Below are 27,155 nucleotides of genomic sequence, written 5' to 3'. Positions count from 1 at the left end.
TGTTTGTTGTCAGCCACTTCTATTACACCTCCATTTCTCATCTTGCAAGTGTTGGATCATCTTTATTTCTAGTTACAGGGAGGAATCTCCTATTATTTATTTTTGCCGTCTTCTTTCGTAAATTTTGTAAACATGTTCGTACCCATCTTAATATTTTTCTTCTGTAACTCAACAAACATAAAGGGATTAAAAAAATTAAATATATTAAAAACTTTAACATTGCAACATAACATATGATTGGAAATAATCATTACTTTTTGTAGTTATTTCCTTCACTTCCATAATATTTTGTCCAGTGTTAATCTTTATTTCTTGCAATTTAGAAATCTTGTCCTTCTCCTGAAATAATCAAGTTCGATTGCGTTTATTGTCTTTCTGCCACTACTTAATACTCACTTCATACATTCATATCATAATATATTTTAATTTATTATGCTTGTTTACATGAATTATTGCTTTTGTTAATTGTATTATATTTTTATCTTTAGAGTACTGTATGCGGTGTTTTGATTATGTTTCTAGTTAAAATAATTTTTTGTGAATAGACTATCTACAGGGTCTCCCATATAAACTGAGACCAAACGCATGGTGTTTTTACTCTGTGCTACGGCAGTTGCCTCAGCTGAACTTATGTCGCACGCAGCCACCTTGCTTTAAGCGTGTATACAATCTTATATGAAATCTTACCTTATAAAAGATGCTGGAAGTGCCGTCCTTCCTGGGTTATACAGACATTGTATCTGGTATCACATTCTGGCTGATGCGAGTGAGTTCTGCCACTGTAATGGTTCTGATTTCATTCGTAATGTTGCTTTCAGTTCCTCCAATGTGTGAGGATTTGTTCGATACACTTTTTCTTTCAATTTACCCTACAAGTAAAACTTACACACTGTTAGATCTGGAGAACTAGGGGGAAATAGACCAGCACTGATCACTCTGTCTGCAAACACTTCCGAGATTGTAAGAAGGGAATCTTCTGCTGTATGAGCACGGGCTGAATCTTGTTGAAACCACCCACGCGATTTTTCTTTTTCCGTTAACTGATGGAAGAACGGCGACAAAATGTCATCTTGGTACCTCTTTGCATTTACTGTTGTCTCGAAAAAAATAGGTCCAATTATTCGTCTTGCATTAACAGCACACCAAACACCAATCTTCCTATCATAATGAGGGACTTCATAAACATCATTAGGATTTTCTGCACACCAATAGCAAGAGTTGCGGTATACTATTCACACGACCATTAAGATGAAACCAGGCTTCATCCGAAAAGAACACAAACTGTGGGTCGAATAAACGATCATTCAGTGATGCAAGATACCAGTCACAATATCTCACTATATATATATATATATATATATTAATTATTTAAATAAAATAACCTAATTTACTAAAAAAATAGGGTTATTTATATTATAATAATTGATTTATATAAAATACAGATTATCTATAAATAATACAGCATTATTGTTGAAAGATAGAGGTATATATATATATATATATATATATATATATATATATATATATATGATTTATATTAATATAAATCTAAATTATTAGAATATATATTACTTATATACCGGTAAAAATCTATTTATCAATAATTGGCTATTTAAAATAGGACCTTATATATAATATAAAAAAATAATTAATGGTATGCAACTATTATTTTTAATGATATTAAACCCTTATATATAAATAATAGTAACAGTATGACTACAGATCTCAGTACTGCTCAGTCCTGCTGGATCAGCAGGTTTTAAACAATGGGCCTGCGTAAACCTGTATGGTTTGATATGTAGGCCTAACAGCTTTGTAGCTCTGTGTGCAGAAGAAACCGAAACCTCTACTTGTGCTAATTTTGTGAGTGATTTATTCGGTGACCATTCGAGATTCACACCAATGTCATCTAGCTTTTCCTCTGTTAAAACTGTTTGTGTGCGCACACGTTTTTTATTGAGTACTGAGCCAGTAGTTTCAAATTTATTTACAATTACGTGAATCTATATCGTGAAGATGGTACTTCACGAGGAAATTGCTGAACAAATGTATCGCGTACCCGTTGAGCCAACTCGTACTTAAAATAACTTTTACATACGAAAATACGGTGTTGCAATGATAACTGTCTCACCATTTTAACAGCTGAGATTCAGACTGGCGACTGATGCTTGCGAGGTCGAACACATACACACTGCTTGCAAGGTCAAGAAGTATGCGTGCATCTCCAGTACTGCAGCTTATGTATCAGAGAGTAAAAAATGCCGCTTGGACGGTTTTGGTTTATAAGGTAGCCCTGTACATTACATTTTCCTGACTTATCAATCCAAATCCTAAATACTTAGCTTATCACATTTCTTATTTTCTATTGCTATTTGCTTTGTTTTCATGTTCTTCATCCAATGTTAATAGTTTTGCTCTGGTCGAGGTGGGTTCCTCCAAGTGGTGCAATGGTGGCTCTTGTGCTCTTCTTTTCGGCCATTTTTCGTCCTATCATCAACCACTCCTCTTCGTTCTCTCTTCTTTTTCATCACTATTTCTCTCCGCCGGCCGCCATTGCATGCGGAACGCCCACCACATCATCACAGCCATTTTCACCTCTCCATCCCCGCTGTTTTGTTCTTGCCCCGTCCGCCACCATGACGGGATTTGTTAACAATGCCTGATGAGGCTTCATTCTTCTTCCCCTTCTAATTCTTATATCTATTATTAGGTTAAGTTTCTTAGGTTTATAACTCCCGTCTCACCAGCGGGGATCTTTCCTATCTCCGTGGTCCTGTCCCACGGTTTCGAGCGCGACTTCCAACTTGTGTGGCCCGACAGGGCGCCCAGCAACGAAGCAATAGTGGACCCTTCATACTGTCCCTATATGCAAGTCTAGGTGCGGAGCCCGGACCAGTAGTCATGTACACTCACGTAGAGCACCAATGGGGGCCCGGAGCGACTTAAACATCCCGGTGACCAACTCTGCTCGCCGGGGCGGATATATCGCTCCGACGTGTTACCGCTGACATATGGGTGTCGCAGTGTAATCAACCACAAGTCCCCTGAAGCTGCGTGCGGTCTCGGATTGCTCCGGCTTTGGGAGGGTCGGTCGGAGTTAGCCGCAGTAGTCTGGCACTTGTGTTCAGTGTAGAGTGGGGAGCCACGGGCGGTTATTCCCGTGGTAGGGGCATAAAACTGCGACACGCCTCTGGTGTAAGACTTGCCATTAGGTGTGTAATGACCAGTTTGAAGGGTAACTTGCGTTAAGTGGGTTGCTTGGGATCGGGCTGTGGGGGGGTCCCCACGGCCGGCACAGACCGCGAAGAATTCTTAGGTGTCTTTTTCTTCCGCCCCCCCCCCCCCGGTGGGAGTCTGACGCCGACGGTTCCGTAGGGGGAGCCAGTTCAAAATGGCCTCTTCGCGCTCCTCTTCTCCTCCCTCAGAAAAAAATAATAAAAAACAGAAGACAGGAATTGATACGACTGGTGGTCATATTTTGACGAAAACTGCTATGGACTTGGACCCTGAGAAAGTAACTGTCAAAGTGCCGTCTCCGAAGTTTATCAGTATCACCTTGGACGGAACAGAAAAGACAATGAAGCACATTAGTCCATTTTACGTGAGACGCGCACTCGACGGACTCGTTGGGAAGGTCAAAAATGCAACTCGCCTACGCAACGGTAGTCTCCTCGTCGAAACGGTATCTCCAAAACAGAGTGAGACGCTGTTGAAAGCAACGTTGCTAGGGTCTTACCCTATTAAAGTCGAACGGCACTCCTCGCTGAACACCACGCGGGGAGTAGTGCATACGGATTCTCTGGACGGTATGTATGATGAAGAGATCCAAGTAGAACTGGCGGAGCAGTCTGTGTCCAAGGCTTACCGTTTATTACGTAAGCGGGACGGACAGACTGTTCCGCTGAGCACTGTCTTTTTGACCTTCGAAAAGCCTGTCCTACCAGAATACATCCTTGTCGGGTACGAGCGTGTCCCAGTTCGTGCGTATGTGCCGAACCCAATGCGGTGCTTTAGGTGCCAACGGTTCGGACATACGCAAAAACGTTGCACAAACAACATCGTATGTGCAAAGTGCGGCGGTTCTGACCATGGGGAATCCCCGTGTGCCAGCGCCGAGCACTGTGTGAATTGTGCTGGGGACCACGCCTCCAATTCTAAAAATTGCCCGAAGTATATGGTAGAGAAGGATATCCAAGAACTGAGAGTCCGAGAAAATATTACGTTTTTCGAGGCGCGTAAGCGTATTTTAGATCAACAGAAAAAGGCGACGGAAAAGTCCTATGCAGCAGTTTTGCAAAAAGCAACACAAGCAATAGATGTATTTACGCAAACGCCACCTCTTGTTAGTATACCTGGGAAGCATATTGAAAGCGCAACCCAGACGTATGTAGACGTTGCTATCCAGACTGCTGAGTCAGACGACTCGTGTGGCCTTGATATAAGGCCTAACATTCCAAAAAAAATTATTACCGTGGCGACAGAGAAAGACTCTACGCCTGGTAGATCGCCGCGACGTCGCGCTCCCTGTTCTGGTGACGGGTCGAGATCACGGTCTCGATCAAGATCACGATCGGGCGTGCGGCGATCTGCGAGCGAATCCCCACGGTCGAAGGCTAAGCAGTCTCAGTCAACGGCACGAAATCCTAGAAAACATAAGAAGAGAAAATCACCCGTCAAGCCACCATGATAATTTAGATCCACATAATGACTGATATCATACAATGGAATGTGAACGGTGTACGCAGCAGAACTACAGCAATTGATCTATCGTGAGAACCCTGCTATTTTATGTCTACAGGAGACACACCTCCGACCTGAACATTCCCTGAAAATCTCGGGATACAATGTTTACCAGTATGACCATCTTGCCGGTATTCGTGCTAACGGAGGTTGTGCCCTCCTTCTCCGCCAGAGTATCTTTTCCTCTGTTCTAAACATTAACAGTCCTCATCAATACATAGCTGCGAGAGTAACCTTACCTACCATACAGTTTTCAATAGTCTCCGTTTATATGCCCCCAGATACACCCTTTACAGTACTTGAAATTCAACATATTCTTTCACAGGTACCTGCACCATATCTCTTGGTGGGGGATTTCAATGCATCCCACCACTCTTGGGGCTCAAATTCCGATGACGACAGAGGAAATAAAATAGCAGAGGTATGTACCCGTCTAAATCTTGTTACCCTGAATTCAGGGGAAGCAACACACCTCTCCTTGGCTTATGGTACATACTCCATGATAGATATCTCCATTTGTAGCCCAGTTTTGTCCACGCATTTCGAATGGTCTGTGATTCACGACATACATGGTAGTGACCACTACCCCATCCGAATGCGTATGTCCACTTTACGTCCTGCGGAATCTCGGTCTCCAAACTGGGTTATTAAAAAGGCAGACTGGGTCGGATTTTCGGATTCGATGATAACGGACATGAAAGTTTGGACTCCGTAGTAGACCATTTCTCAAATATGGTTATCAAGTCAGCGGAATTATCTATCCCCCGGTCGTCCTGCAGGCCAAAACGCTTCTCTGTCCCCTGGTGGTCTGATGCCTGCAGAGATGCAATCCGAGATCGCCGATGTGCCTTACGCCAATTTGAGCGCCATCCGACCCAAGAAAATTTTGTCCAGTTTAAACGTCTTCGAGCAAAAGCTCGTCGCACTGTATGCGATGCTAAGAAGACGTCCTGGACAAACTACGTCAATTCAATGAAAAGGAATGTCCCATCTGACATCATATGGGACAAAGTCCGTCGAATAATGGGGAAACGTAGTTCTGTAATTCCGGGAATAATAAGCAATGGATTAACGACCACCAGTCCAATAGAAATTGCAGAAATATTCGCTACCTCGTTCGCACAGATTAGCAGCTCAAATAATTATGACCCGGAATTTCTGAAAATCAAAGATGCTGCGGAAAAACGAAACCTCAATTTTATATCAGATAATACAGAGTATTACAATACACCGTTCACATCCGAGGAGCTGGAGGCGGCACTAGACACATCCCCTGACACCTCCCCTGGTCCTGATAACATCCATAACCGTATGCTTCACCATCTTCCGCCAGCTGGAAAATCCTTTCTTCTGGCAATGTATAACAGAATCTGGACTGAGGGAGTGTTCCCATCTGCTTGGCGTTCCGCCATTGTAATCCCCGTCCAGAAACCGGGAAAGGATCCTTCTTTGTCTGGAAGCTACAGACCAATTTCTCTCACCAGCTGCGTATGCAAGGTTATGGAAAGAATGATAAGCAAACGCCTGATGTGGGTACTCTAATCGGAAAACCGATTATCTAACATCCAATGTGGTTTTCGTAAGCACAGATCCGCCGCAGACCATCTTGTTCGGCTAGAGACTGCCATTAGAGATGCTCTCCTCAAGAAGGAACATCTTGTGACGGTCTTCTTTGATCTAGAAAAGGCTTATGATACCACATGGCTTTATGGCATTCTGCAAACTCTGCACGATTGGGGACTTCGTGGTATTCTACCAACATTTATTGCAAAGTTCATGGCAGAGCGGTATATCCGAGTTCGAGTAGGCACCACACTTTCTAACGAACACCTCCAAGAAAACGGCATTCCGCAGGGTTCTGTATAAGCGTTCTTCTTTTCTGCATTGCGATCAATGGAATTGCCCACTGTGTGGGTAACCGAGTATCTTCTCTGTTGTACGTTGATGACTTCAGTTTATATTACAGTTCCCGATATCTTCCGTCCATCGGTCGACATTTGCAGCTGGTCATCAACGTACTATCAGAATGGGCTGTTCGCAATGGCTTTAAATTCTGCACTCAGAAGACGCAGTGTGTCCACTTTTACAACCAACGTGGACTACATCCACATCCCGAACTGCGTCTTAATGGAGTGGAATTGCAATATACAGACACTGCGAGATTCTTGGGCCTTATCTTTGATTATAAGTTAACGTGGGAGGCGCATATACGTGATTTGAGAAGGCGTTGCGAGAAATCCTTAAACATTTTACGCCTTTTGTCAGGGGTCCGATGGGGTGCAGACCGTACAGTGCTTTTACGCCTTTACCGAGCTCTTATTCGATCAAAGCTGGATTATGGGTGTTTTATTTATGGCTCAGCAAATAAATCTAAATTACGTCTTTTAGATACTATACATCACCATGGGATACGACTCGCTACAGGGGCCTTCCAAACCAGTCGGATAGCGAGCCTGTATTGTGAAGCAGGAGAACCATCAATGTATCGGCGACGTAATATCTTGTTGTGCTCATATGTTGTTAAGCTCCGCTCGCAGCCTGAGCACAATTCTTACGACTCTTTCCATCATTCGTCTCTTTACGGCCGATACAGTGAAAATCCACGGAGACCTCGTACAGCAGGTGTGCGGTTTCGTGAACTGCTCTCTGAGCTGGATATACATCTACCATCAGTTCGCACACTGGAGTATACCACCACTCCACCGTGGATTATGCGACGTCCCATGTTTGATATAAGTCTGAGCCGCTGTTTTAAGAATTTTACACCAGCTTTTGTTTATAGACTTCGTTTTAGTGAACTTTTATCCCGATATCCAAATTATTCATTAGTTTTTACTGACGGATCCCGGATAAATGATTGTGTTGGTTGTTCCTTCGTTACAAATGGAGAGATATTTAAATACAGACTAAGCCAATATACTAGTGTTTTTACTGCTGAACTCTATGCTTTTTACCGAGTTTTATTGTTTTTAATTAGGCAACCTCGGGGCAGATTCCTTATCTGTTCCGACTCTTTAAGTGTCATCCAGTTCTTGCAGTCTTTTAATTGTGATGATCCGCTTGTCTTAAGAACTCAGCAGCTGTTCCATACTCTCCTTTGCTCTGATTATGAGATTGGAGTAGTGTGGATTCCTGGTCATGTAGGGATTCCAGGAAATGAGGCCGCGGATGCTGCAGCCAGGGCTGGCGCACTGAATGGCTCTCTGGTATATTGGCGCGAGAGGTGGCAGGACATTCGAAACTACTTGAAATATAAAATATGGTGGCAATGGGAAGGAGAATGGTCTGCACAAGAGGGAAACAAATTACGAAAAATAAAGAATACTGTTCGAGTTTGGGATTCGTCTACAAGAGCGTCGCGACACGAGGAGGTTTTACTCACCTGGTTGAGGATTGGCCATTGTCATCTGACACATGGCCATCTCCTACGTGGCGAACCTCAGCCGGAGTGCGATATGTGCCATGTTCCACTTACGGTGGAACACTTTTTATTGAGTTGCAGGAAATATGACCATGCACGGAGGCACTATGGAATTCGGCCGACATTACGTGACGCTCTTGGCAATGATTTTAATTGTACAAATGCAGTTCTGAGATTTTTATCAAATACAGGTTTGGATAAGGTGATTTAGTTTTTATTGATCCGTTTTACTTATCCTCCAGACCCTTTACATCCTGAGGTTACATTTGTTGTTTTATATTTGATTTTACATTGTTGACATTTCGGACTTTATACATCCGAATATTTTATAAAATTTTATGGTTTTAAAATATGATTCACAAGTTATCTCTGGTGGCCTTAGTTTTATTGTTTTATTTGTTCGTTTTGAATACCACCCAGTGTGGTAGAATTGCTCACTTTTATGATTCTGTAGAAATCACCTTATGTATACTGCATTTGTGTGCCTCGTTTTATGGTGACAACGCTGTTTAGTTCTTTTAGCACTCTGATTATTATATTATTTATTAAGTCTTTGTTATATTCAGAATTTTAGATAAGGGTGCAAATAGCCATAGTAGCTGACACGCCCTTCTTAAACCCTACTACTACTATTAACAGTTTTGCTAAAAATTTATTGTTAATCTATGTTTATGACTTAGAATTCTTTTAAACTTAGCTTTATTTTTGACTTAAATTTTAACTAAAGCAAATTCTTTTCAAGCAGAAAAGTTATAGTTGTTTTTGTCTGTTTATTGACACAAGAAGTTCTCCTTTGCAGGCATTTCATATTGATATCTGCAGTCATCCCGATGGAAGAAAGTATAACAGCAACAGTCGCATTCGTTATGATATCTTGATGAGCCATGTGGCTGGTTTCATACGTACTCTGCCTTGTGGTGAAGATGTGTTCCAAGTCCTTCCTGCCATAGCACATAAAGTGTTTCGTGATGAGCGCAGAGCATCTCAACTGAATGCCAGTATTCGCAGTTATTTCATTGATGAGCCATCCACTCAATCAGGTATGTTTCAGAAATATAAACCAACAACAAAATTGCTAATAGTATACAAAGGATCAAATAAGAAGAGAGGTTCGGTGATGTTCAGGAAGAAAAATAGGATGTGTGTAGGAGTCAGAGAATCAATTGTGAGGACTGCAGCTTCATTGAAGTGCTTTGTACTTACCTCATTTACATCATTATGCTGAAATTATTTCTCTCAAAGTTTAATAAGTTTCAGAAGTAGCCCCATAGTTAATTTTGGCGTTATTCTCTGATCTGAACTTGCATTATGCAGAGAGATCGATTTGTTTACACCTGTTGTCATTTGCTGAGTCTCACTCTTCAGTAATTATTTTTTTCCTAATCTCATTCCTTCGAACCTTTGGATGACATGGTCTCCTCAAAGTCTTGCTTCCAATTGAATGGGCGTTTTAACAGCCATAAGTTATAAGGTTCAGAATGTTGGAAAAAGTATTTAACAAAATATCCGTACTCTAGAGGTTTTGGTTGAGTTTTATAATTAAATCTATTTAATTCGAAGATTTAAGTAGCCTACAATACACAACTAAACCTTCTAGAGTGTGGATATTTCGTTAAAAAATACTACGTAAAGACTAATTTTTGGTCCTACAGAATATATCTATTATGGTAACAATTGATATTAGAGGAGAAAAATACTTTTCCCAACATTCTAAACCTTATAACTCATGGCTGTTACAACGTTGTTGGGGTGAACCATTCAATTATGTATCGGACGCTCTCTCTTTTGTTGTTCAGTATCCAACTCAGTACTTTCATCTTCCATTCTCATTATGTGGTTCTACCATCTCAGTTGCTTTTTCTCATTATGCTCATCAATTCATCATGTGATACCCATTCCTTCTATGATATGTACATGTACATGCCTAATTTTTTGAGTTCGAGAAATACCTCTACTTCGTCTCCAATAATCCAGTACTAAGGCACAAACTGACATTGTCTCACCTCCAAGAACTTGCAGGGTGAAGCAAGGGACCCTGAGAGGTACGCCTGTTGTGAAGTGAAGAAGGTTAAGGTGAACAATAAGAGCAGATAAATCTCACTAAAAAAAATATTGACCGCAAGCTATTACAGTTCACTTAAGCTGTTTGTAAATAACTTTCTGTATAGCAACATATATCAGGATGTCTCAACGTAAAAAAATTAAGGGAATTCATTAGCAGTTATTGTTTTTAGTCAACTATCTGAAGACAGGTCTGAACCTCACAAGTGATACCAACAAGGTATGAGGCAACTAGGCCAGGAGATAATGGAATAGGATGACCAGTCCCTTTTCCCCTCCATTGCATACATCGCCAATTAGTTATGTATTAGACTAATCAGACTTCAGATGCATACAAACAATTGTTCTTCCTCTGACACACATCGTCAAGTGAGATGTGAGATATGCATATCAACCAGAACCTCAGAGGCATCATTAGCAGTATCCTTAATAAATGTGATTAGAAAGCTAGAACAAGTGTTAATTCTCAGTTAACCAAGCACAAAAGAGGTGCTTGTTATGCCGGAATTTAATAATCATTTATTAAAGGACTCCATAAGGATAAAAGGAATATTAATGAAAATGGTGGTACTAGTGTCCTGTTTACTCCAGGGGGGAAAAAAAACGAGACTGGAACATAACATTGTTTGTGTTGACAACTTTGATAAGTGCATTTGTATGCAGTATGATACACGACTTTTACGTGAATGAAAAGCGGTTCCCAACAATACATAAATGATTACATATTGTGATTGAGGTTCTGGCTGATATACATATATATTATCAGGCAATACATCTCACTTTACTTTGGTGTACTGTATGTGTCAAGGAAGAACAATTGTTTGTATACATCTGAAACCTGATCAGTGTAATGTGTTACCAGTACTACTCAGCAATGTATGCAATTGAATGGGAAAGGAACTGGCCACCCTACCCCATTATCTTCTGGCTTAGTTGCCTTACGAATGATGCCTTATTGTTGTTACTTATGAGATTCAAACCTATTTTTGGACAGTTGACTAAACAACAATTAAAGAAAAAATTAAATTTTCATGGTGTGAGAGTTCGCTTTTTTGATTTATGGAAAAGAACTGTAGTTTAAATGGAAAAAGTTCCAAAATGGAATAAAGAATTTAATAGAGGTAGCTCGTATTGTAGCTTGCAGACATGATTACCAGAGAAAAATACAAGATCTAAGAGAGAATGGACGAGAAATTTTTTTTAGACAAAATTGGATTGACAGCAATTTAACTTAACTTCTGGCAAAATTAGGAGGAATTAGGAGTTCAAACAAAATGTAATGCAGACAGTAGTCCAAGCAGGCAGTGGGGTCATTTGGTAGCATCATGGGTATTGCGTAACGCTGCAAATCCAGAAGGTTGTGGGTTCAGATCATGATTTTCTACATTGAACTAATCCTTCCAGCCGCACTATGGCCCTGGGCTTCACTTACCTCTAATAGAAATGAGTACCAGGGACATTTCCTTGGGGGTAAAGACTGTGGGCACGTAGGACTGACATCCCTACTGCCATTAATGCTGATTGTAAAGGAGGAGCCTTAACAACCTCCCATCACTCTCTGGGCTGATTTGGTCTGTAATGGAGTTGACTGACTTTTATAAGGACAGTGAAGACGATTTTCTGCAAAATGCTGTCCTAATTTACAAATTTGGGACAACTACTGGACACTATGACGGACAGATGAACAGTGCAAATTTTGAAAAAAAAAAAAAAAAAATGGATTACTGAACTACTCGCCCCCATCTCCCTCCTCCATCTGTAGTGATTATGAAGAATGCATCGTACCACTATTTACAGTTAGATAAGCCATCTACTAGGTATTCGTACAAGGCATGTATGATCCCTTGGCTGAGGGATATTGGGTTTTTGCTGATGGATCCATGCGAAAGGAGGAACTAATTAATTCAATCGACATTTTCAAGCTCAAAGAGAAAGTGTTGAAAATTAACAGTTATTTGCGATCTTTAGGCCTTACAATAGTTCTCCATGTTTAGCGACATCTCTGCTATAAGTTGAGTGTATGTTTTTGACGAGTATAGTAGTTATAGTTCTTAGATCTCTCATCCTTCTCCCATATCCTTATTACACATCATATCACTGGTCACACTCCTTGCAGAGCTCAAGAACTGAGATGTGAACTATAGTCTTGTTTTAACTTTTCAAGTTTCTGCTCTACATAAACGTATTGGTTAAACCAAAGAAGTATATATTTCTTTTGGGTTTCTTTTGTAATTTTATCATTCCAAAGGTTGGCTTTAATGCAACACATTGCATTTCTCGCTTTACTTACTTTATTTCCAATCTCGTCCTCACTTATGCCGTACTTTGTAAAAAGTACTCTTAAATATGTGTATTCAGAGCAGCCTTTTATAAAAGCATTCTCTAACACGAATTTATTTTTCTTAGAAGTGTATAACAAACACACCTACAAAATATACAGAAAACCAACCACCACCACCACACACATACACAACACATCTAACCACCCCATACAACATAAACATGCTGCATTCAGGACAACGGTACACAAATTACTGAACATACCCATGAGCCAACAACACTGCAAAGAAGAAGTGAACACAATCAAATACATAGCACAAGAAAACGGATACAATCCAAACATAATAGACAACATCATAATAAACACAAAACAAAAACTTAACAAACACGCAAAACACAACACAAACACAAGAACACAAGAAATACATCACACTAACATATGAAAACAAAAGCACACATAAGATCGCATCTTCATTCAGAAAGCAGGAATACAACATAATATACAGAACAGAAAACATACTACAAAGACATCTCAACACACAAAAAACACAAACAAATAAATACGACCACACAGGTGTATACAAACTCACATGTAATAGTTGCGATAAGTTCTACATAGGACAGACAGGCAGATCATTCCAAACACGCTACAAAGAACACATTAAAGCAATAACCAGAGGACACAATACATCTACATACGCCGATCACATAACCAATGCTAACCATACATACAATAACATAAATACGGACATGGAAATCCTACACATACAACCCAAGAACCAAAAACACAACACACTAGAACAATACGAAATATACAAACACACTAAAACACACCCCGATCAAATACTCGACACACAGATCAATTTCAGTACACACACACTATTTGACTCCACTCTTCATCACCTTTCAACAATCAAACACACCCACATAACAGGCAAAGAAGTTCGAGATGACGCCGTTATCTAGTAGGCTCTGAGGATGGTGCGTGAAGCACTGAAACAGCTGTAAGCTGGACAAATCTTACATAATTAACACGAGTAAGTCCACTAGTTAATCAATTAATTACATTTTTAAACCTTAATTCAATCCATTTCTTCATTCTGGAAGGTAGTAAAACTAGGATCACATATATTAAAAATACATTACATAAAAAATCCTACCTGACTGGCTAAACTTCAAGATTTATCCACTGATTCCTTGCCAATATCAAAATTCAACTTTGTTTGTCAACATCATTTCTTATCATCCTATCATCGAGGGTAATAAATTTCCAGGTGTCATCATCTCAGAAACGGAATGCAAGATGGACAAGCAGAGATATTTGTAGTCATCCAGCATGCCAAATGATTCCTTTTTGTCCACAGTCTGCTATCGATGTTTTATCACAAATCCCCCTCCATTGCATACATTGCAGATTAGCTACATATTACACTAATCAGACTTCAGATGTATACAAACAATTGCTCTTCCTCTAACACATATTGTCAAGTGAGATGTACTGCCTGATAATAGATACATATCAATTATTTACCACAAATTTACGTATGCATTACATTTACTATATTAACAGGAAACTAGTATTTTATTGTTCTAGCACACAGAGCAAAGACATTAAGCCTACTGAAGAATTTTGCTGATTCGCATTTTATGATCCCTTGGAAATCGAAAATACGATTGGGTACAATTTGTAATGCAGTAATTGTAGCAGTTATAAACAGGAAATATATATTCTCAAATTTTAACTCCGCAGTAATTAGTAAAACTATTTATAAGCCCAGCAACAATCTACATTACAGTTGATTACAGCTTGATTCGTGGGTTTTGCCACACCCTGTTGCCTAGATAGCAGCACTAGCGCCATTCACGCTCAGAACTGCTGGCCGACTGGTATTATTATAGTAAGATATTATAATACCAGATGAAGACATATTTACAGAAGACTTTTCCATTGCAAAACTCAAACATCATAAACAATCTGGCCCAGATGAAATCTTTCCAGAGTATGTAATGCACTTAAACACGTATGTCCAAAAACTACAGAGTATCTGTCTTCAATAAAATACAGAATTCAAAGGAAGATCTACTAACTGAATGACTAAAAACCATAAATAATAGCTATACTGAAAAAAAAAATTAAAACTCATACAAACAACAAGAAAAAAATTATCAATGTCCTGCTTAACTGGTACTTAGACAGAATATCATAGAACGAGAACAAGTAAAATTCAGACCAAATCCATCCACATTCCAAGAAATAATGAAATAACTCATGATATAAAAGAGGCTTTTAATAGAAAGATATTAGCAGTTTTCATCGACCTAAAAGTCGCATATGACACAATCTGGAGATGAAAATTAATAAATAAACTAACAAAATTCACTATCAAAAACAAAATGGTCTAGTGGTTCAAACTATTCCTCACACAGAGTGGGTTTCAACGAAATATAAGATTTATGGATTTAGCCTAGTTGTAATAATAACTTTCAGGTATTAAAATGAAAACTAAGTCAACTAGATAATTTGCAACTTAGTTTCATTTTAACACCTGAAAGTAGTTATTATAACTAAATTCTTAAGTGATACAAAGTGTTAAAAGTGTGTAATCAAGATGTATAAATATAATAATGTCACCTCTCCCAAGGTGCAGTGACATCAGTGGCATGGCATGGCATGGCGTGGTGTGGCATGGGAATTTCCTGAGTGTTGCCGATTTGAAAATGATATCACAGTCGAGGAGAGGATGAATTTCTTTTGAGCGTTCTTTTCTTCCAAAAGCAATATATAATGTGTAGAATTATACGAAGAGTAATATAATTATAAGAATAGTAATAATAAATGTGGAAAAAATTACCTGAATGTAGTCATTTGATGTCCCAGAAAACACAGTAGCAGTCTGAAGGTGGTGGTCTTAATTTGTTATCAGTTTGAGCAAGGAGGTGTAAAAGCTCCATATACAGCAATTGTCCCTGTTGACAGAGCTATCGAACTCATCCCTACACCTAAATGGAAATTCTTGCTGAGCCAAGTAACACACTGCACTTATTAAACGAGATATTACATAGTCTATCTGTTTCTTTTCGCAACTTCATAGTATTTTTCTGTTGATTTTTTTAAATGCTTCGTTTAATGAGAAGTTTATTCTCGTTTTGCCAAAACGCACTAGAGAAACAACGGAGGCAACATGACTTTAAAGAATTTTCATGACGTCCGTAGCACATGGAAACTATCCATATTCTTCCGTCCAGGCATTTTTTTTTTCTTTCACTTGAAAAAAGTAAACATGGCCAGTAAAAGAGTCGTGATAATTTTTCACTATTGCACAGCCACAGTGATTCTGTATACCATGATACATTAAAATGTCTTTCGAAACCTCCATGTGATTTAGTCTTCAAGTCTTTTAATTCAGGAGTTGGTCTGCCATTCAAAATAATATTACTTTTCTCACTAAATGTACGTGATTCTAAAGAACAGTTTAAAAGTCTCTCTATAACACAGTCAGAATCATAGGAGAATACTTCACCAGTGAATTTAGAAGCCATACTTGGAGAGTGGAGAGGAAGGAAAAATAACACATATTTGCCTTTATGTCTAACTGGCAAATAATCGCGTCACAGTCTCACCATGGCACTGAAGATCACTGACACTTGGCCTTGGCGAGCTTGCCATTGAAGTGCTGCAGACAACATGTGGCGTAAATCAGAAACATTGATGTGTTGTGTATCTATCAGTTCAATTCTTCAGCACTAGATGGTAACCATATCTTTTCTGACATGTGTTACAGGAAACTGGATTTATATTGTTGATAGAAAATAAAAATTAAGAAATCATGTAATAAGGAATATACTTAATTTCTATTTTTTGTATGTTGCTGGCAGCAACACCGGCAACGTAGATAAGTGAGCCTCTGAGTGATAAGTACAGAGAATTCCTATGCAGGCTGGCCCCACTCCAACCTATACCTAACAAAATATGTTGACAGGCTGCAAGTGGTCATATGCTGGCATATGGAAAATTTCGTGCAACTGCCCTATGCAGATGGGTCCCACTCCATCCCTTACTGCCTAGCTTCCTTGGACCAGACACTCCTCACTACGGTCATTAAGCCAACAGATCATTATGGTACTACTGGGACCAGGCTTCATAGAACCTCTCTGTACTACATCCTTCAACATGAACAAATTACTAAACTGAAAGCCATAAAGAAAATTAACACATGCCTATTTCCAGAATATGATGTAGTGATATGGACATCCTATAAAACCAGCAAACACATTGGAAGAATGTAGAACAAACAATGAACAACACACTACAATAGCTCCAAAAATGAACTCTAGAAAACATCATGGAAACCAACCTCAGCAAAACACAGAGCACAGAAATGAAGACTTTGAACTGACAAATCACAAACTGACAAAGATCAACAACACAAAAATCTGGAAATCCAACTAGACAACAAGCTAATCAGGGAATGTAATATAACCTCAATAAAAAAAGAAAGCGGACTCTCGTCTAAATCTTCTAAAATGCTTAAGTGAATCTGCCTGGAGAAGCTCCTAAGATATTTTGAATGAAGCCTACAACCTCTATGTGAAATCCATTTTGAAGGTTGGAAATAAGGCCTAATTATTGTCAGCCGTACAAACTAAGGAAACTGGAATGCATGCAGAACACTGTGCTAAGACTTATCTGTGGAGCACCACACCACTAGTAACACTACCTATACACCAGCAACAAATCAATAACAAAATAAATAAGAATTCAGGCAGTATCGACATATGTTAACACCAAAGCTCTCCCTGACCTAAAGTGGCAAAGGAATCAACCACAAACAAATTAAATTCACAACAAGCACCCATAAATGTAATTAGACGCTACATTTATGTCTTACAAATAAAACCAGAAGACTAAGCTGTGATTAGACCAGAAAATCCTCTCATATACTTATTAATCAGTCAATCTTCTTACTGTATCCAGCTGTTTGCTGACAACATAAAGTCCACTATAGTCCACTGTAGTCTATGCAGTTGTTTTTCATGAGAAATGAGGGGTATTTTGATCGGTGTTCATTATAGATGCCTGTTGCTAGTAGCCAGAGTTGGAGTGCAGTCAATATATACTGCAGGGCTGTGTCTTCTGCAACTGGTACTGATGATTTTAATTTACTTCTTTTATGATTTCTGGATGGACAGTATAGAAGAATGTGTTCCAGATCTTCATCATGATTACTACACAACAGACAAGTAGGATTATCAGAAAGGTTAAATCGGTGTACTGTTCTCCAACCAGAAGATTAACTGTGAAAGGAATGTGCTTACTATTGCGTCATCTATTGGAGCGAAGTAGGTAGATAATATTACCGTTATAATGTCAGTTTAAAAAAAATGTGCTCTCCTGCATATGTTATTTCCTGTATGGAGAGATTAAAAGACCAGGAGATTAACTGTAGTCTAATTTTGTAACTAGGGTGGTATAAATATGTGTGTATCAGTGTTATCGTTTGTGCTTTGAATGTTAGCCACTGGAGATGCATGTACCCATGTGTGATACCTTATGACATCTTATGACATCAACATTCATTTACAGCATTACCCCGCTGCATCTCATTCCCCTGAAACTTTATCCTGGTTGGAGAACAGTAGGTACAATTGTGTGACAATGTGACCTGTTCTGGCTCTTGTTAAAAATGTTTGAACATGTCTGGGCAAGTTTCTGTACATTTCCAGGTCATTTGGTTTCTTTCGTACAGACTGAAAAATTTTTCTTTTGTCAGAAGAGAGCCAATTGTTGATCCATAGGTTTATAAAATGAGACTTTACTGAAGCAAAAGCACTGGATAGAGATATCACTTGAAGAGGTCTTGGTTGCAAATATGTTGCCTGTTTTGCAATATTATCGACTTTCTCGTTTCCAGGTATACCACAATGACTAGGTATCCATTGAAATCATATACTTATTAAGAGAAGCATACCTTTAACTTAACAGAAAGGATTTTAAGTAAGAAACTAACAAGGAGAGGACACGCTCTGTATATCACCGAATTAAATCAGATTTTGTGACATGAAAGTACAAGACACGCTGTTTAAAGTCATACCTGGTATGGGTGGCCAATGACCCCTCGTTTTGGAAATATTGGCTATTGTTTATGACATACTTCTGTTAGGTGCCTAATAGGGAAGCATTAGACTGTGTAACGGTTTAGCTCATGTGGTTGGATGCTGGGTTGTCATCCAGGCAACCCGAGTTCAAATCCTAATGCCTTCTCATTTTTTAAAGATTGATATTATTATTATTATTATTATTATTATTATTATTATTATTATTATTATTATTATTATTATTATTATTATTATTATTATTTTAATTCACTTTCAGTTGTCAGTTCCTATATTCAAAGCTATGTTGAAATATGCGTAGTATGCATAATTGATAAATGAACGAGAAGTGTTTGTGAATGTGAAGGATATCTGTTTCGCAGCAGAAGTGCTAAAAAAAATGTGTGTGACTGTGGACAACCTTCTTTCATTTGCTGTGCATGGTGCAGGAAATATGTATGTTTTGTGTGTTTTTATGACATCATAATGAATCGGGTACAAAATGAAATGGAATAGCTGCTACAGAAATAGAACAGACACCAGTGACACATCTTACCTTCCTACGTGAGCACTATTTCATTATTTATCCTTTACAATACAATGTTAGTTAATTAGTAATTTGTTTAAAACATGATGAAGCATTCAATACATTGAGAAATATGATACAGGTATGTAAATAGGTAACTGTGATCACAATATTAATCATTATTAAAAGAAAAAAATATAGGACCAGTTAAGATTCGAACTCAGGTTGCCTGGATAACAACTCAGCACCCAACCATATGGGCTACGCTGTTACACAGTATAATGCTTCCCTATTGAGCACCTAATGGAAGTATGTCATAAACAATAGCCAATATTTCCAAAACGAGGGGTCATTGGCCACCCATACCAGGTATGACTTTAAACAGTACGCCTTGTGCTTTCATCTCACACAATCTTATTCCATTCGGTGATATACAGAGTGTAAGCCAGAAAACCTAAAACTTTGACACTAGAAATGAAAGCCAGATTATTCACAGTTGACACATGGCTTCATATACATCTATACTGACAGCTCCATGATCAACAAAGTCGAAACTGAAGCTGGGGTTTATTTAACACTTTTTGCTCACTACATTCTAGCTAAAGGATGTAATAGAAATTTCTCAGCAGAAATAGAAGCAATTAAATTTTCCCGGAAATAGCTGTTATTCAGAACAAAATTATTTAAAAAGAACAGTCTTCTTGTATGGTCCCCAAGTAACAATATGGACAGTCACATCAAATAGTAGGCTACACATAATCAAACGGTAAGCATCCAAGAAGCCACAAAGATAATCAGAATCCTAAACAGCCTCCAGAAATTCATACAGCATGCAGACAAATTATGCTGTAAAGCTTTGTGATGTGCAAGAGTACACCAAAACAAAGAGTTTTAGATAGAAAATCATAATACGAGAACGGATAATTACTGTTCCAGTAGATTTAGATGCCGTCCTGAAAATGAAACTGAAACTCACTATCGTAACTCAACGCAATAAACTCTCTTAATTTATATTTTATAGTGAGTGCTCAAAAGTGCGACCTTGTACATTGACACACAATGTCCATCTTCGGTTTAGGGACTGATGGATTCGCTCGAAGATTCCTGGTGTTTCTTGAATGACTTATAAAGCTGTTGCAGTGCTTCTGATTAGTTGCTCTTCCAAATCAATAGGGTCGGAGTAAACCAGGTCTTTCATGTAATCCTAAAGGAAGAAGTTACCAGGACTGCTGCAAGATGTCCCATTGCATGTTCGATGGAGCATGTGGTTCCAGCAAGATGGTGCCCCAGCTCACTACGATGTTCATGTGTGACAGTTACTTCAATACACACTTTGTTGACCAATGTATTGGCAGAGCAGAATCTGTTGCTTACCCCCACGATCGCTAGACCTCGCCTCATGCAAAAACATTTTTATACATGTTTTGAATATTTGTGATGACGAAAATCCAAAGGTAATTGTGCATATTTTCGCGTATTTCAGGCATTCCTGCATTTAACAGATTATTGGGCATATTCATTCATTCATTCATTCATTCATTCATTCATTCATTCATTCATTCATTCATTCATTCATTCACAATGTTCTGCCAAGGGGCAGGTCTTTCACTGCAAATCCAGCATTCTTCAATCTTTCCTATTTTCTGCCTTCTTCTTTGTTTCCTCATATGATCCATATATCTTAATGTCATCTATCAACTGATATATTCTTTTGCCCTGAACTCTTCTCATGTTCACCATTCCTTCCAGTACATCCTTCAGTAGGCAGTTTCTTCTCAGCGAGTGACCCAGCCAATTCCTTTTCCTCTTCCTGATCAATTTCAATATCATTCTTTCTTTATGCACTCTTTCCAACACAGCTTAATTTCTTATTCTGTCTGTCCACTTCACATGCTCCATTCTTCTCCTTATCTACATTTCAAATGCTTCTATTCACTTCGTCTTAATGTCCATGTTTCTGCCACATATAATGCCCCACTCCACACAAAGCACTTCACTAGTCTCTTCCTTAGTTCTTTCTCCAGAGGTCCACACAAGATACTCCATTTTTCGTTAAAAGCTTCTTCGGCCATTGCTATCCTTCTTTTGACTTACTGGCAACAGCTCATGTTATTGCTTATAGTACACCCCACGTATTTGAAGCTGTCCACTTTATGTACTGCCTCATTTAGAATTCGCAAGTTTACTTTCTTTTCTTTTCTTCCTATGACCATGGTTTTCGTCTTTATCTTCATCCCATACTGCACACAGCTGTCATTTAGCTCCAGTAGCATGTCCTTTAGTATCATCTCCTCTTCTGCTAACAACGCCATATCATTAACAAATCTAATGCATTTTATTCTTCTTCCTCCTACTATCACTCCTCCCATGTTCTGAAAATAGTTCTTCACTAAATCCTCCAAGTAAATGTTGAACAGGCTAGGTGATAAAGGGTGTACTTGACGTACTCCTCTCCCTATTTCTCTTCCTTCTGACATTTCTTCTTCTATCCTGATTTTGACTCGTTTCATATAACACCTTTCGTGATACTGCAACGTGCTACATTCCTTACTGTGGACTGATTTGTTTCATTGAGTGATAAAACATATTGTGGTGAATGATCTCTAGCGTTTGTAAAGACACGTACCACAAGATGTCCCAATTCGTGAATCCATTGAGCATGTTGCATTAAATTAATAGGTACAATCTTTTGAAAGAACTTCCTGTCTTCAGACAGATTAATGAGGTTTTTTCTACAAAAATATAGTTCACATCATAAACATACTTAACCCTTTGCAGCACATACGTAATTTTTTATGTTTTCCATATCATTGATCATAACTAAGCTTCGATAATTTTTTTTTTTTTTTTTCAAAATTTTAACTCTGCACACAGTTTTAAACACAGATGGCACCTGTATGTACCATCAAGAGGTGGTTGCATGGTGAAACATCTGTGCTATTTTATTGTGCTGTACCGAAGTACAAATGATATTTCCATGCAGGAATTCTGCGTTATCATATGATGAAGGATCGGTGGAGCGGAGAAAAATTCTCTCCGGCACAGGGATTCGAATCTGAGTTTTCAGTTCTACATGCTGACACTCTATCCACTAAGCCACACCAGATTCAAATTCCGATGCCGGATTGAATTCTCTCTGTTTAAGCTCCATCTCTTAATTTCGCTTTAGTGGCCAACCCTCATGCACTGTGTCACAGAATTTTCTCTGCTCCACCGATCCTTCATCTGTGCTATAATTGTAGAGGAAGAAAAAAAACTGTGGTTCTTCTGAACGACCACTATGCTGCAAAGGGTTAAATGCCATTGACCTGGGCTAGGATTGAACCTGCAACCTCGAGCACAGAAAGCCAGTGCTATACTGACTATGCTACTCAGGCCGGCCATTTTTTTATAGCAGTTACAACTTCATATTTATGCAAAATAAGTTTCTCGTCTATGATTGCCATCAAGAACAAAAGCGAAAAATCACCTTAATTTGAAAATGATACTAGTGTGTGTATCGAATACGGACTCCAGGTTTGAGAAATTAGTTTCTAAAACAGGCACATTTATAGCATTTGTTCGTTTTTACTTTATAACTATGGAAATCCTTTTTTTTTTTTTTTTTTTTTTTTTTTTCATTTTTTTTTACCATCTGTAGTCATTAGGATCTGATGTAACTGATTTTTAGACTTTCATTGTTTATGATATTGATGACTGAAGCTGTGAGGAATCATGATATTATGTAAATTTTCAATTCGGGTATTTGCCTTTGTGACAGAGGGAAACCATGAAAAACTCCAGTCAGATTGGCCGGCCATGGCATTTGAACCCAGGACCTCTCAAATAGAAGTTACAAATGCTACCGCACTCAATGTTGGTTGCTTGACGGTTGTCAGCCCACTTTGAGATCTGTGGATATAGAGGGAAGAATTGGTTCGGTGTCTGATAGTTCGTAGAGAGTTGGTACGTTTAACCAAAGGTCCCAAGTTCGATGCCCGGCCCCGGAACAATTTTTTCCTCGAAATTATTCAATTTTGACATTTACTATCAAATGCCTGAAAATTCTCTTGAAGTGCGCAACTGTTTTAGTTAGGCTTTTTGTAAAATGAGCACTACATTATACCTATTGTTTTTGTCATAACAACAGATGATATTGATCTCTTTCAATTCATAATCACGTAATTATTAATTAGAAATCCTAAATGCAAGAGATTAATAAAAAAATAATTAATTAAAACCATTCGTATGTGACTGATTTAATTATTTGAAGAACGCTCTTTTGTTTTTTTTTTTGTGATAGTTAAAGAAGAGCCGACAAGTGAATGGAGTAAAATTATGTCACTGGCAAGAAGACGACATACCAGATGTGAAAATCCAGCCCCAGTCTGGGCTGTAATGAACGGGCTACCATATGAATCCAGCACAGCTCTGGAAGACTTCAGAGAAATGGACCTTCCACCAGCAGCATTAGCACTGCGGCCACTAAGACAACGTATCTACGGACTGTTACTTCATGAGAAGCCTAAAACAAGCAGTGAACCTGTCACTGTGCAGGAGTGGTGCATGTATGGAGAGGACAGCCTTATACAGCCTGCACTTGTTGAGCCAGTCAACATTAAAGGTAGGGAATCTACAGTTTCATTTATAGATCTTTCACTGATCTGCATCTAGCTGGTGTTTCTCACATGGACAGTTGTTATTCTAGCAACAAGCTGTCTCATAGTAAATTGCAACTGTCGTTCGCGATTAGGTGCCTGTACTCATTATTTACAGTAAAGTTCGAAACGATCATCTGCTGATATGTGTGCCTTGTGATTTTTAAATACTTAGCCCTCTTTTACACTTTTCAAGTGACCATGGGGAAAAGTGGTGTAAATTGAGGAAAATGATTTGTCGTGCACTGGTCATTCCTCTCTGACATGTCGTCGATGTGGAGAGAACGGAAATGGGAGTGACGGGACAAGATAGCCAAAGCATAAAGGGGAATGAGATATCGATGTTAGGCCCCACGTTGGGCGCCAATTGTCGTACGCCGGTCTCTGTGGTTGTTCCTCTCCAACCTGTAGTCGAGATGGGGAGAGGAAACGGGAGTGACGGGACAAGATGGCCGAAGCATAAAGAGGAATGAGGTATCGATGTTAGGCCCCACGTTGGGCTCCAATTGTCGTGCGCCGGTCTCCGTGGTCATTCCTCTCCGATGTATCGTCGATGTGGGGACAGGGGAAACAGAAGAGACGGGACAAGAGGGCTGAAGCTTGTTTTTGGGGAGGTGATGATACCATGATGCTGGTGTTATGTTCCGATCTTCATTGACGTTCTGTGGCTGGCTGTGATCACAGATGGAGAGAGGGGAAACGGGAGTGACTGACAAGTGTCGAAGCTTGTGGGAGGGGAGGATGATGCGACGATGTAGAAAGAGAATACTCTGTTACAGGTATAGGTGTTTATTTAAACAATTGGCGTACTTCTCTAGTTCGTGAGGAAACGGGAGTGCCGTTGAGAAAATTTTAGAATATTGAAAGTGAAGCCCTCTGACTCTGACTGAAGTTAACTCGAAGCTGTGCTGATGTCAGGACTGACGATATATGAGAGGGGTAACGGGAGTGCCTGGGGATAATTGAAGACAAGACAAGGAGAGAATAGTTGTGGGGCTGGTAGGAAGTGAACAGGATGGCAACGTAGAAAAGAGAGAGAGAACGGGAGTACTTGGGAATGGAGGAAACGGGAGAGGCCTGAAGTTTCACGATGTGGGGGTTGGGAGGAGAGTTAGAGAGATGGAACCGCGTTCGAGGTTAGTTCTCTCAATCGAAGGATCAACAAAGATGCTTTGCGACTTTTCGACAGAGAGAACAAGCTCCGTAGGTGCCGAGGGATCACATCGAGCCTGGCTTCGCGACTTTTGAACACCAGGAGTGAGGAAACGGGCAACTCTTATGTCGAGGGATCAACAAAGAATGCTTTGCGACTTTTCGACAGAAGAGGGGGATTCGAAGGCAGGACTCGGATCGGGCAGACTGAGGCCAGAAAGATTGACAGGGAGAAAGTGTACGGGTGCGTGAAACTACGGGAGAAGAGATGAAGTGGCGAACTGTGTAAGGAAGAGAGAGAGATATGAGGCCTAGTTGGAGACGGAGTGCAAGTCGGCCCTCCGTTCTGAGGTAATGTACGTGTCGAGACACATACGAACAAAAAGCAAGTATCTGCGCCTAAGCGAGAAGAATGAACACTGGACGAGGGTAGCATGATAGCTATGCCCCTGTCTAAGGCAGTGTCTGCTGCTGTTTTTTTTTTTTTTTTTTTTTTTTTTTTTTACCTTGGAGATTTAGTGAAGTGAATTTTTAATGGCAGGCAGAGTAACTATCTCGTGCCCCCATGTTTTAGATTGCTACCAGTGCACTTCATTAGAACCAGGTACCCAGCTTCGAAGCCGTTAGCCCTGTGAACTTATAATATATTTATGTTCCCCTATTATCATAATTCAGGGTTTGTATCTAAGAAATTAGCAAGTTCTTTGTGATAGTAGAAGAGAAAGAGTGGGGGAAGGGAAGTGGTCCGTGGCCCATTTCTTTTAGGGCTCATCCCGACATTTGTCTTATTGCTCAAGGGAAACCACGGAAAAACCTAGAGCAGGATGAGATGTCGTGCTGACGACAAGCCAATTGGCTATAGTGTGGTCGGAATATGTTCGGGTGGGAGGTTTTGATTTAATCATTATTCAAAATACACATACATTAAAGGTCCATAAAAAAGTGTTAACAATTAGAACAATGCATCTATGCTGCCAATAACGTGATGACCCTGAAACAGAGAAATAACATTATTAGTGCATTAATAGCCTTGTCTGTGTGTAGAGTCAAGTGGTTATTTAGTGTTCAAGTTGGTATTCGTCTTGTACGTTGTCGTTCCAAGCTAGAGGGTGGAGTACGCTCTTAGGTCTTTTATGTTTATCTAACGCAGGGTTGTAATTTCCTAGTGAAGAAATTAGTGGGTTTGTGCTGCTGTACGACTTGGTGTACGTGCAGAAGGCTTGATTTGAAATAAATTCTTGAATTGTCGGAATTTCTAGTTCTTCATGAATCAATCTAACAGGAATTACTCTAGGAAGTCCTGTGATGAATCTTAAAATTTTGTTTTGGAAAACTTGTAATTTTTTACGGACTGTAATGGGTGCATGTCCCCAAGCAGGACAAGCATATAATATTACTGACCTAATTAATGTTTCATACAAAGTTAGGGCTGTGTGTATATTTAGGTTTCTGCTTTTATTTAATATTGGGTAAAGCTCCACCATTCTAGCATTGGCAAGTCTGAGTTTTTGAAGTATATGTTCTGAAAATGTGAGCCGTCTGTCTAGTGTTACTCCGAGATATTTAACTGAAGTTTTCCACTCGATTTGTGATCCATTTATAGCTAACTTCGTGTGATTTATACCCGGCCTATTGAATTTATTTCTTCTGCTAAATAAGATGGCTTGTGTTTTAGATATATTTAATTTGATTCTCCATCTGAGGAGCCATGGTTCAATGTCACGCAGGTGACCTTGTAGCCTGGTAATGGCGACAGTTGGCTTCCACGATGCCGTGAGAAATGCCGAATCGTCAGCGTATAGAGCTAAAATACTGTTATTGAAATTTTGATTAAAAGGTAGGTCATTAATATAGATTTGGAAAAGAGTCGGTGCCAGAATGCTGCCCTGAGGCACACCAGCGTTAATACCTCGCGACGTGGAGTGCACGTCGTTCAGTTTAACCTGGAACGTTCTGCCCCGAATATAATTTTCTAACAGTTTTACTAGTCGGCAATTTAAATTATTGTTAATTAATTTGTATATCAAGCCCGCATGCCATACCCTGTCAAAGGCTTGTGTATAATCTAGGAATATGGCCGCTACTGTTCGATTTAAATTGAATGCGGTGGTAATGAATTCCGTTGTGCGCAGCAATTGCTGTGTGCACGAGTGACCTGAACGGAATCCAAACTGTTCGTTTCGGATTAGATCATTGTTTCCGAGTTCGGATTTCAATCTTTTTTGTATGATCTTTTCCGCAATTT

The 27,155-nt window shown here is 39.3% G+C and overlaps 1 protein-coding gene across 4 annotated transcripts in view; it reads left to right on the top strand.

Annotated features, from left to right (window-relative positions):
- The window catches only part of LOC138698179 (constitutive coactivator of peroxisome proliferator-activated receptor gamma-like), a 101,068-nt gene extending 75,723 nt beyond the window's left edge, over positions 1-25,345 (top strand). For 3 of the 4 annotated variants that reach the window (XM_069823927.1, XM_069823929.1, XM_069823928.1), the window contains 2 exons: positions 8,961-9,201; positions 23,404-25,345. In XM_069823927.1, the coding sequence (XP_069680028.1) occupies positions 8,961-9,201; positions 23,404-23,774 (612 nt within the window). In that variant the 3' untranslated portion in view covers positions 23,775-25,345. The remainder of the gene's footprint in view (positions 1-8,960; positions 9,202-23,403) is intronic. The other variant, XM_069823926.1, reaches the window with a different exon arrangement.
- The last annotated feature ends 1,810 nt before the right edge of the window (positions 25,346-27,155 follow it).

The sequence above is a fragment of the Periplaneta americana genome, chromosome 4, assembly GCF_040183065.1.
Source record: "Periplaneta americana isolate PAMFEO1 chromosome 4, P.americana_PAMFEO1_priV1, whole genome shotgun sequence".
NCBI classification, from domain to species: Eukaryota; Metazoa; Arthropoda; class Insecta; order Blattodea; family Blattidae; genus Periplaneta; species Periplaneta americana.
Note: the sequence above shows the minus strand (reverse complement) of the source record. Positions and strands in the feature narration are given on the sequence as shown.